The sequence below is a fragment of the Papaver somniferum genome, chromosome 1 (genome assembly GCF_003573695.1).
Source record: "Papaver somniferum cultivar HN1 chromosome 1, ASM357369v1, whole genome shotgun sequence".
NCBI classification, from domain to species: Eukaryota; Viridiplantae; Streptophyta; class Magnoliopsida; order Ranunculales; family Papaveraceae; genus Papaver; species Papaver somniferum.
Genome location: NC_039358.1, coordinates 224,056,185 through 224,068,611, shown reverse-complemented (window position 1 = coordinate 224,068,611; position 12,427 = coordinate 224,056,185). Strand labels below are relative to the sequence as shown.

The following is a 12,427-nucleotide window of genomic DNA, read 5'->3' as shown; positions in this document are numbered from 1 at the left end:
ATAATGTTTCGTCCATGTGATATTCCAAGCATCCCAGCATCACATCCAGGAGAGTATGATAAAATTATATCAAATCCCATAGGCGTGGATTCAAGGCGATGCAATTAAAAGTAGGCTACACTTGGGGACTGAAGCCTCCTTCATTTTTAGAAGCTTCAACGCAGTCACCACCTTACCAGTGAATGCAGCGGAAGCACATCTTCCACGAGAAAATAGGTTCAGGATAATTACACATGTGGACTACCAGAATGGGATGCCTTCACTGCCCTCAACCAGGTTATTTTCGATTTCAACATCATCACTGTCGAAGTTTTATGGGCCGCAAGAATTTCTCAACATGAAGCCGTACACGCGCATCAAAGACCCCAAAAGTACGCCATAGAGATACATTCACATATCCGGCAACGCCATCATATCTAACAGAAGTATAACTGGGTACTTCTCCCCGCATCCCGTTCCATGCAATAGTCCAAGATTCAGAAGATGGTTCAAAGGATGTCGCTTGGAACGAAGTCCTTAAAGACTTGATAGCAGCACATCGGCAACGGAACGCCCTCAGCTCGTCTACTTCACCCAATGGCTCCAGAAGATTTCGACCATGCAAGTATCCACAACATAACGTCATCGCAATCAGAAACTCCAAGCACCAAATAACCGAAAATCAAGGATGGACCAACAACGCAACCACAATATCCAAGATTAGCCCTGACATGATCATTGCCGAGCATATATTTCATCCATCTATCCCAAGATCTCAATGGAGTTTGGTAAATTTTGAAATCCACTGGAGAGGTTACATACTCATTCTTCTGGAGTCAAAGCCTTATTACACATTCTGGAAGAAGATCGATGGTATTGTTGGGTGGATACATGCGAGATCACCTAACTTGAGTTTTCCTGGCTTGCCTGGCCGTTGATTATAACTATTGGAGATTGTTTTGTTGCCATTAATGCTCGCTCTACCACCGCTAACAAATAACGAAGAGGAGCCAGATGTTGCGGATGAAAGCACGGAGCCGGACGAACAACAAAAACTAAAGAGGGTCGATACCCCTTTTCATACACGCAGTTTCTAGAGTTTGAACAGAATAAGGATTCTTTATTGCTCCATGAACGAGAATAGATGACTAGGCGCACCACACTCATGCTCCATATCCGAACAAGTAGTGTGCCAATATCTCTGCGCCATGGCCGGACCAGCAGCGCGCCATCACGAGGAACACCGGTCGCTCAACCTACGAACGCTCCATGGCTCCAGAACTCCGTGGTCAAGTCAACTCTACATGGCTCCAACACTCCGTGGTCAAGCCAACTTTTCATGGCTCCAGCACACCATGGTCAAGCCAACTCTCCATGAATCTATCACTCTATAGTTAAGTTAGCGCCAATGCTCTAGCATTCCGTGATCCATCCAGCAAGTATTCCAAGTGTTATTTCCACCGTTCCACGGACTGAAGCCATCAGCGCCACCATCACCATTTGAAGCAAAAGTTCCAGCGCTATCATCACCGTTTGGTAGCCAAAGTTCCAGTGCCATCATCACCGTTTGGTAGCCAAAGTTCCAGCGCTATCATCACCGCTTGGTAGCCAAAGTTCCAGCGCCATTATCACCGTTTGGTAGCCAAAGTTCCAGCGCCATATTTTCACCATTCCAAGGACTGAAGCCAGTTTCACCATTCCACGGATTGAAGCCAGTTTCACCATTTCATGGACTGAAGCCAGTTTCCACCATTCCATGGACTGAAGCCAGTTTCCACCATTCCATGACCTAGCTAGAGCCATCTTAGCCGTTCAAAGCAGCGCCATCTCCACTAGCCAAGGAAGCGCCATCTTGGCCATTCAAAGCAGCGCCCATCCACCGTTCCACGAATCAGGAGCCATCCGTGCCATCTCTGCTTCTCCGTTATCTAGCCAGCCAAGTGCCATCCACCACTTCACGAACCTAGCCAACAGCACCGCTCCACGGACCTAGCCAACAGCGCTGCTCCGCAGATCTAGCCAGCAGCACCATTCCATGGATGTAGCCAAGTAAACAGCGTTGTCCGTCATTCATCCATCATTCAAAGCCAACAGCGCCATCTACCTTTCCTAGCCAACCAGCGCCCGTTCCACGGACCAAGTTGCAATGTCACCTCTGCCGATCAATAGCCAAAGCTGCAGCGCTGATGCCAATACCCCATGGCCAAGCCGAATTTATGCAAAACCGCCAATACAAGGATCACATATTCCTCATGCCTTCCTCCAAAGGTTAGTCGAATTTCCCCGGCGATCTCTTCACGTCTTTCCCTTTCGATTTTACTCTTGTCTGTCACCATCTCATGCTTACACCGCAACAACGCCACTGTAACTTGCTAAGAATGTGACTTAATGTTGGTGGTGGTTTTAACTTAGGGTTAAAATTGTAAAACCTTGCATCTGATGTGACGTCACTCTGTAAGGAAATGGAGCCATGAGTGTTAACCTCTCCGCTGGCATATTTATTGAGCCATTCAATATATTTACATGAAATTTATCCAGACTGGCGCATGTAGCAACCATCCCAAATGTTCTGTAAATTTCGGCGCCTTGCTTATATTCGCTTAATATAAGATTTTTCGAATGCTTTTTATGCTATGTTCCCCGGCTGAACCCTTAATGTTGATATGGCATGACAATTTGTGTTCACTCGCAGCAGAGTAACACGAATTTCCAAATATCAAGGTATTCAATCAGAAAGCATGCCGCTCTCTGGCAATGAACTTAAATAACTCTATTTCAATTCATAGAATTCAATCAATTACTTTTGCACCTTGCGCAGTATACCAGACCTTCCTTGTCGAAAGTAATCCTAGGAAAACTAGGAATTTAATCCGCCATGGATTAGTAGGTGCAAAACCTCGCCCGAAATCAGAAAACTGGGAGCCGCAACAGTAGAGGGAAGCGTGGCCATGCCTTAGGCCAGATGGCGCCACTTGCCATTGTACACGCCCCATCCTAAACCATCCCTATTTCCCCCGACCAATAAGGTCTCTTTAAACTCGCCACACACACATAAGTTGTGGCTGGGCCCATACTTGCCGAACCCATTTCCCATCGATCAATCAGGTCGCTCTAAAGCTGCCACACTCGCACCAGAAGTCTATCCACGCCCATGCTTGGTCGGCCCCTTTCCTTCCTACCGACCAATCGGGCCACTTTAAAATGAGCCACAAGCACTAGAGATGCGGTCGCGCCTTATGTTTGGTCGGCCCCTTTTCTTGACCAATCAAGTCGCTCTAAACTCCCCACCATATATTAAAGGCCAAACGCGCCCTGTCGCGCCACCATATAAACTGGCAAGCCAAACGTGCCATGCCACAACAACATATTAATCGGCATGCCAACATGCCACTGTGCCGTAGTAACATGCCACGAGCCACTTTAGCCTTGGCCATGCCTCCAAGCCCTAATTTTGGCCACGCCGCCAATAACTAACTTTGGCCACGGCGCCAAATCCTAGCCTTGGCCACGCCGTCAAGCCCTAATTTTGGCCACGCCGCCAAATCCTAGTCTTGGTCACGCCGCCAAGCCCTAAATTTAGCCATGACGCCAAATCCTAGACTTGGCCACGCCTCCAAGCCCTAATTTTGGCCACGGCGCCAAATCCTAGCCTTGGCCACGCCGCCAATCCCTAACTTTGGCCACGGCGCCAAATCCTAGCCTTGGCCACGCCGCCAAGCCCTAATTTTGGCCACGGCGCCAAATCCTAGCCTTGGCCACGCCGCCAAGCGCTAACTTTGGCCACGCCTCCAAGCCCTAACTTTGGCCACGACCAACTGCATATATCTAGTGGCCATGGCTACGTCAGGCGCCACTTGCACCACCGTGCCACTGGAATGCACGAGCCATGCCAGCCATGCCATCCATGCCACATTGCCACTGGCGTACACCAAAACTCCACCGCGCCATTATCAGGCGCCAACACAATGTAGACATAATCAACGGCTACCGTCCTTCATGAGATACGATCTCAGGCATCGAAATTCGCCACCGAACTGGAAAACTTGTGGCAAGTCTTGGGCGACTAGCCAAAACGAGCCTAATAGCATTACATGTTATTTTCCTGCGATAAGTCCCTTGACTTTGACTTTCCACACGTAGCAAAGTGCTACATGTTTTCCACGAAAAAACTCGGGACATCAAACGTGTCACAAACTAGGGGATGCTCATCAGGGTATTGGTCTGGCGGTTTACAGCCTGCGGCGTGCAATGCGCCCGTTACAAGAAAGTGTCATGAAGCAGGACAATTAGTGGTGGTAAAAATTAATGGTGTAAACGAATTCACTTCCTTCATCTTGGAAGCATAATGACCGACGGTTACACGTTACTCTATTCTTCCACCACTCAATCGTTTCCACTTCCTACGAGACCAGGGTACGTTTCAATATGACTTGTATAAATAGGCTTCACCTATTTTCACCAAAAAAACAAGTTTTTGGTCGGCAACAATACAATATCTAGAAATCACCTGGTAGTTTTCCATTTTGCTAGCCAATTCTACTCTCAGATACAAGTTATAAACAACCACACCTTCAGAATCAACTATTCTGGTCTCAACACTCTCTTCGCTTCCCTCCCTAAGACCAACCTTCTCCTTCACTTTGTGACTGAAGCAATCCTGGAACGACCATTTCTTGGTTTAGGCCAGGAGTGTACAGATTGATCTCTCGAATCAAAAGTACTCCCGTGCAGTGCATTGTTTAGGGTTTAGATTCGTTTCTCATCCACACACCCAAAATTACCAAAATCAGCAGAAACGGTTTTCACCCACAAACAAACATTCTAAGAAGTTACATATAAGACAGAAAAATTGGTTGAATTTGAAAAAGAGGGGGTCTAACAACCACACCCAATATTTCTCTTAGCAATCTGTATGGATTAACTCCAATATACTTTCAAGAGAATCAACTAGACAGTCAGACTCAATCTTCAGAAAAGTATATCCAAGAGTTATATCTCTATTTCTCAATTCAATCTGCAATCAAACAAATAGGAATTTCCAAGCCCGACAGAATATAAGAAATGACTTAGACGGTATAAAAAACCAATATATTCAAGTGTCAATCAATTTAATCAACAATCAAAGGTTGGATTCACAATTGATTGAACTTACGCACAAGCTGTGATATTTCAATTATATAGAAAATATAATGCGGAAAATAAATAACACAGACACACCAGAATTTTGTTAACGAGGAAACCGCAAATGCAGAAAAACCCCGGGACTTAGCCCAGATTTGAACACCACGCTGTATTAAGCCGCTACAGACACTAGCCTACTCCAAGTTAACTTCGGACTGGAATGTAATTGATCCCTAACCAATCTCACACTGATCAAGGTACAATCGCGTTCCTAATGCCTCTAGAACCACGCCGGATTCTGCACACTTGATTCCCTTAGCTGATCTCACCCACAACTAAGAGTTGCTACGACCCAAAGTCGAAGTCTTGATAAACCAATCTGTCTCACACAGAAAAGTATATTGAATAGATAAATCTGTCTCCCACATATATACCTATGATTTTTGTTCCGTCTTTTGATAAATCACAGTGATTAGGAACCAATTGATATACCGGACTTATATTCCCGAAGAACATCCTAGAAATATCAATCACCTCACAATAATTTTAATCGTATGGTAGTGAAACAAGAATTGTGGAATCACAAACGATGAGACAAAGATGTTTGTGACTACTTTTTATCTTGCCTATCGGAGATTAAAAATAGAGCAAATCTTAGAGAATATAGTACTCAATCACAATAGAAAATAGCAAGATCAGAACACGCAACTACAGAGAAACTAGTTGGGTCTGGCTTCACAATCCCAATGAAGTCTTCAAGTCGTTAACCTACTGGGTTTTAGAAAAAAACCTAAGGTGAAAGGAGAATCGACTCTAGTCGCAACCAATATCACACAGGAGGTATGGGGATTAGGTTTCCCAGTTGCTAGAGTTCTCCTTTATATAGTCTTCAAATCAGGGTCTGCAATCAATGTTACCTTGATAACAAAGCATTCAATATTCACCGTTAGATGAAAACCTGATTAGAATCAAGCTAATATCTTCAAACCGTTAGATTGAACTTAGATTGTTACACACAAATGAAAAGTGACTCATTTAGATATAAGTAACCGTATCTAAACGTTTACACCTTTGTTGTCTCAACAATAGTTAACCGAAGTTAGCCATATGAACACTTTCATATCAACCTTATTCATTTTAACCATAACTAGTTCAAATGACACAAATGAAACTAGTTCTAGAGTTGTTCAATTGTTTATATTCTCATAGAAGTATACAAGACACAATTGAAGCAAAATCGATTTTGATTCACTTGAATCAATTCATGAACATTATAGCCAGGGTTTGCAAAAGATTGCATTCCTTATTATATAAATGTATTAGTTCATGAACAAACAGATTTTAGAACATAACCTACTCAAGTATGCAAACGGGTACACATACCTAAGTAGCAGGACTTGGACTTTGTTCGCCAATATGCAAACGAGTATGCATATTGTCGTACACTTCCAAGCTTCAGTTGAATCCAGTACGCGTACAGGTACGCATACTAGAGTACCCGGACTTCAACTGACTTCGCCAGTACACGTACAAGTACGCATACTCTAGATCCGGGACTTTACCTGACCTCGCCAGTACGCATACTATGCTTATATTCAATTTATGGTTAAGTGTTCTAAACTCCCATTTCAATCATTGAAACATTCTTAGAAGACGACAAAAGCTGTCTCACACAAACTATTAGCTTCGAAGCAATTTCCAAGTGATCGAATGATCAATACGAAACATTCCGAGTCTACGTAAAATGACGGTCTCACACAAATCATGTAAGATGTTACAGGGCGATTTTCACATGATCATCTTTTGACTTTCGTCAAGAATATAAGATGAACTTGGTTAAAGCGAAAGCTTACGAACACATATTTCGAGAAATATGTAAGCGAGTTTAACTCAGCTGGAAATATCAAATGTGTATAATTGAAGTCTATATATCTATACGACTTTTGTCTCAAACATGATATAGAGTATATAGACTTTTGAGTGATAGATGAGTCCAAGTCTCCATATACCTTTTGTTGATGAAGTTCCACAAGCTCCCCTTAGTAGTTCTTCGTCTTCAATCGATAAACGCCGTGAAGTCTAATGCTCACTGCACTTTCTATCCTAATCCAAGACTTAGCTATAATTAGACTAAAAATCAAGACTTATAGTTTTGGAAACTAAATAACTTGGCAACAAGCTTGAGATAGAAATGCTTGCGAGTTCGACCGAGCAGTGCTCTAACAGAATTCATAGAGAATGGAAGATGGTCCATATAACTGAAGCAAGCTCCAAGTCCAAAAGTCACTCAACAATTATCCACCATGATGGCTATTATTGGTCCTCCTCCAACCTTAATAGATGATGCAGATTCTTGCAAATTTCTTATAGCTTATGCATTTTCATTTTCAAAAGGATATCACCCTACCCCCACCCCCAAAAAAAATACAAAATAAAAATTGGTTATTTGTGGAGGAAGCATGTTCCTCCAAAGACACAATCCCTCATTTGGTTTGCATCAAAAAACGCAATTTCAACGGCGAATAATCTAAATATATGAGGGGTTGTAATATATTGACCGCCACTTGTTCCTTGTGCAACATAGAGGAAGAAACAGTCGATTATCTACTACGTACTCAACTGCCTCTTTTCAAAAAAATTATTTCTCATCAGGATTCATCCTATTCAGGTTCACAAGCAAATTGTGAAGGAGCATTTTGAACTCTGATAAGGTAGGGAAGAAGCTTAACTGGAAAGTATGACCAATTCTGCTTATCGTTGTGGCTTGGTCAATTTGGATAGAGAGAAACATGAGAGTGATGGGGAAGAAGAGATAATCATTATATAGATTTTTTTTTTAATATGAAAGATAACTTTTATTGAAAATAAAATGGTTACATCCTCATATCTTCATGGAGACAGAGAGTTATCCAGGAAGGAAAGTTACTTAACCGGTCTTCCTCCTACTAAGATTTCTCGCATATTTTGCTAGAGAATCTGCTACATGATTACTATCATGATGCACATAAGTGCAAATCCAATCTTCAAAACAAACTAATATAAACTTAAACAGTTTAAAATAATTTTAGTAGTCTATTTTATTGAACTCAAACTACCATTTAAAGATCTTATACATTCGAACAATCTCATTCAAGATGCAACTTCCTAATTCCCTTCCTTCTTTCCTATAGTATTGCCTGCGTTACGGCCTTAGCTTTAGATTGTTCTGGATCTAGATATTTTGTGTGCCAACGTCTACCTCCATCACAGTTGCTTGAAAAAAATTCATTATTAGTCCCACCCCAACATCCTTTGTAAGTTCTTTGAACGACGCATCAAAGTTCATTTTCATGAATTCAACTGCAGGACAATTACATTGTTTAATAATGGGAGTAATGGATGCAACATTATTGTCCCTGCTAGTCAGTCTATGCAATTCAGAGAAATCATTTTTATTAACAGAACCACCTGGGATATAGATAGTTTAACATCATCAAAAATTGTCTTACATCTTGCCTTCCAAATATTCCAAATCACAATATCATACCAATCCAACATTTCAATACTGATGTTGTTAGAGTTACTTACCTGAATTAATTCACCAGCTAGTCCTGAAAGTTTACATTAGCAATCTTATGTATAAAATTAATATTCACAGTAGACCAAATTTCTTTAGCATACTCGCATTCAAGAAAGAGATGATGCATAGATTCAATATTGTTATTGCAAATAGGACAGAGAAAGCTAATGTTCTGACAATACCTAGACATTTTAGCATGGTAGGCAAACAATCAGTAATACATTTCCATAAAAAGTACATGATATATTATTTTGAGGTAATTTAGTCTTCCATAAAATTTTCCAGTTTACAGTAGTATTAGCAATAAAGCCATTAGTATTATTGACCTCAGACAAAATGGTTTTTTAGGCTGTCTTAACACTAAAATCTACGTTTACACTAGGTTTCTATCTAATGTGATCTTTACCTGGAAAAGGGAATCCTAATATCAAGAATTATATTCATTGTGTCATTAGCAAACAGATTATTCAGCATAGTAAGTTGTGATACTTTTTGAACATTAGCTGAAGCAAAATGAGTATCAACAGTAGTAGTAATGCTTGGAATCCATCCATTTTCCATATATTAATATCATTACCATCTCTTATTTCCCATATATACTGCATGTTTTCTGACTATTTCTAGACCTTCACAAATACCTTTCCAAATCCATGAACCTTCATTAGATACAACATCAATAAGAGGGCAAGAGTTGAATAAATCCTTACCTTCCATGATCTTTACCCATAGCTCATCACGAGAATTAATCATTCTCCAATCTAGTTTATCTAGCAAAGCCTTGTTAATAATAGCAGTTTGTTTAATGTTCATACCTCCTATGACTCTTGGTTGAGCAACAGACTCCCACTTTTTTAGAAAAATTCCTTTTTGTCCCTTTATCTTATTCCACCAAAACCTTCTATGTATTTTATCCATTTGATCTGTAAGTTGTTTAGGCATATGAAAAAAAGACATATGATGAGTTGCTAAAATGCCTAATACAGATTGTACCATCACAGTTCTCCATGGATGTTTGACAAACTTAGATTTCCAATTGGCTAGCCTAACATTATAGTTTTCGAATAAAGGAGAAAAAGATTGCACCTTACTTCTTTGAAGAAGAAGAGGAACACCTAAGTATTTGTCATTGAGAGCTAGCCTTTTGATGTTTAAGATGTTTGAGACCTCATTCTTAACATGATTACTAACACCAGTACTAAAAGCCAAACCTGATTTCTGGAAATTAACAGATTGTCTAGGGTATTTGCTGAATTGTCCTATAATGTTTGAGAGATTTCTAGCTTCAGAAGAATTTTCCTTTGAAAAAAATTAGGTAATCATCTGCAAAAAAGAAGTGAGAAACAGATGGGAAACATTGATTGATTTTCATCCCATGAATAAGATTAGCACTTTCACCTTGAATAAGAGATCTTGAAAATGATTTTGTACAGAGAATGAATAAATAATCATTATAGAGATCAAAATAATAATATTTCTATGAGAACCTATTCCTGATTTGTTTCATGCTTTCTCCTTCAGGGAGCTTGTATCGCATGATGATATTGTTATGTATTATAATTAGTCGATTACACTGTATTTCTCCTTTTTATCTTTAATAAATTTTTACCCATTTATTATAAAAAATAAAATAAAGAAGAAGATTATCACCATGATTTATAGAGGGTGTACCATTATTAATGGGGTGATACCAGTACATATAGGACAAACAAATTCTAACAGATCCTGACCATCGGATCGTTTAAATAGTATCACCCTGTTAGTAATGGTGTCCCTTTTATAAATCATGAGAAATACTCCCTCAGTCACTATATAGATGACCTATTTATTTTAAAATTTTATCCCACTAATAGATGACATATATCACTAATATGGGAACATTTCTAAAATTACTCCTTTAATTGGTATTGTTAGTGTAAAAAATATGTATAATCTGATAATCATATTTATATCCATTACATTGATGTTTAAAATGTTTTCAAAATACAAAGCTGGCGAATATCTGTGATATAGTTTGCGAATATTTATTATTATTTACATATAAGAATATTATCGTAAAATAAGAAGAACTGCTTAAAAATACTCATCTCCTCTCTGGAACTTAACAATTATACAATCTTGGACAGAATATGAGATACAACTTTGGAGTTAGCTTTTGACCTTTGGGTCCTAGTTAGACAAACGGATAGGAGTATAAATGTATAATAGAGTAGAGACTTCAATTAAAAAATGGATGAACCACCGACCCCCGTCTGTCACTCACCGTCCCAACCTCTAACTCAAACTGAAAGATATTATTCCCACAGTTCCTCAAGCTACCCTTAAATAATCTTTTTTCCATTTTTCCTTTTTAAATATACTTATATTCTGTACTAGATTACGAGGAGAACTAATCTTGACCATGAACGAAAATAACAAATCAAAGAATCCAATTAAGCACAAAACGTATTCAATAACAGCTAATCAATCTCCTAATAAAAGAATAACAGGATAGTAAACAGTTTTGCAAATATCTTCTTCCTCCAACCTGCAGATAACTGCTCCAGGTAAGCATCCAAAGACTGATTATATATAACAGTTGACAAAGCCATAGTAGTAGCAAACCAAAACCGGTAACGCGCATGTCCCACGGTTTTTATCTCCCAAACTACGCTTGTGATTCAACCGCAATACCCGTGTCTTTATCCACCTCAAATTCTTTAATAAATCGTTGCCTTTAAAATAACCGTTTCTTCCCCCCCTCGGCATACAAATAGTTTATCCATCCATTCACCTCTTCTTCCTCCTCATCGTCATCTTCATCATCTTCATCTTCATTCATTTGTCTGAGTGATCATCATCATCTTCTTCTAATGGATGACGATGGAGTACCATTAAAACACAGACGAAAACCATCTCTATGCATCTCATGTTGTTTCCGCAACAACCACAACAACCATGAACACATAATCCCATCTCCATCGCCATCTCCATCTCCATCTCCATCACCGGATTTTAACAACCATTTTAAATCATTTAGATCTACACTTAAATCTCCGACGTCGTGGCTTAAATCAAGAGTGAATCATCATAACAGTCGTCCTCATCATGAGTTCCCGGAGTTTAAAGAGAAATGTAAGAATTTGATGGGTAAGGTGGGGAGGAATCGAAGACATTCTGCTGATTTCAGGTATGATTCGATTAGTTATGCGCTTAATTTTGATGAAGGTGTTTCTGATGATACGCATCCTGATTATTATCAAGATCAGTTTCCTATGAGGAATTTTTCATCACGGTTACCTGCTTCTCCACCGGATACTCCAACTGCAAAAAAATCTTCATCGTCTTCTTCTAATTCTTCAGTTCTCGTTTCGTCTAGAGAGATCACTGCCTATAGTTAGGGTAGGGATTCATCTCTCTGTTAAAATTAAATTCTAATGGGTGAAGATTGAAGAATCAAAGATTTTGAGATATTTTTATTTTATTCTCTGTGTAGTTGATATCTTCTGATAAATATGTATGGAATTTTTTTTTTTTTTTAAATGTAATTTGGATAATCCGCTGCTAAAATGTGCCGGTCAAAATATATGCCGCCGGTGAATGGTGCTCGTTTGTGTAATTTCAAGCTTTGTTGGTCTTCTTAACGTGTATTTCTAACACTCAAATTTTGTAATACTCTGATAATGAGAGTCAAACGGCAACTGAACAATATTTCTGCCGGAGTGACTGAAAACAGCACGAGTTTTGTTTGAAACCAGGAGATCAAAAAAAAGAGAGCTAAAAAGCAGTTTA

The 12,427-nt window shown here is 39.6% G+C and overlaps 1 protein-coding gene across 1 annotated transcript; it reads left to right on the top strand.

Moving 5' to 3' along the window:
- Positions 1–11,508: 11,508 nt before the first annotated feature.
- LOC113361480 lies at positions 11,509–12,036 on the top strand. The gene has a single exon (XM_026604721.1). The coding sequence runs from the start codon at positions 11,509–11,511 to the stop codon at positions 12,034–12,036; it is 528 nt and encodes a 175-aa protein (XP_026460506.1).
- Positions 12,037–12,427: the final 391 nt, after the last annotated feature.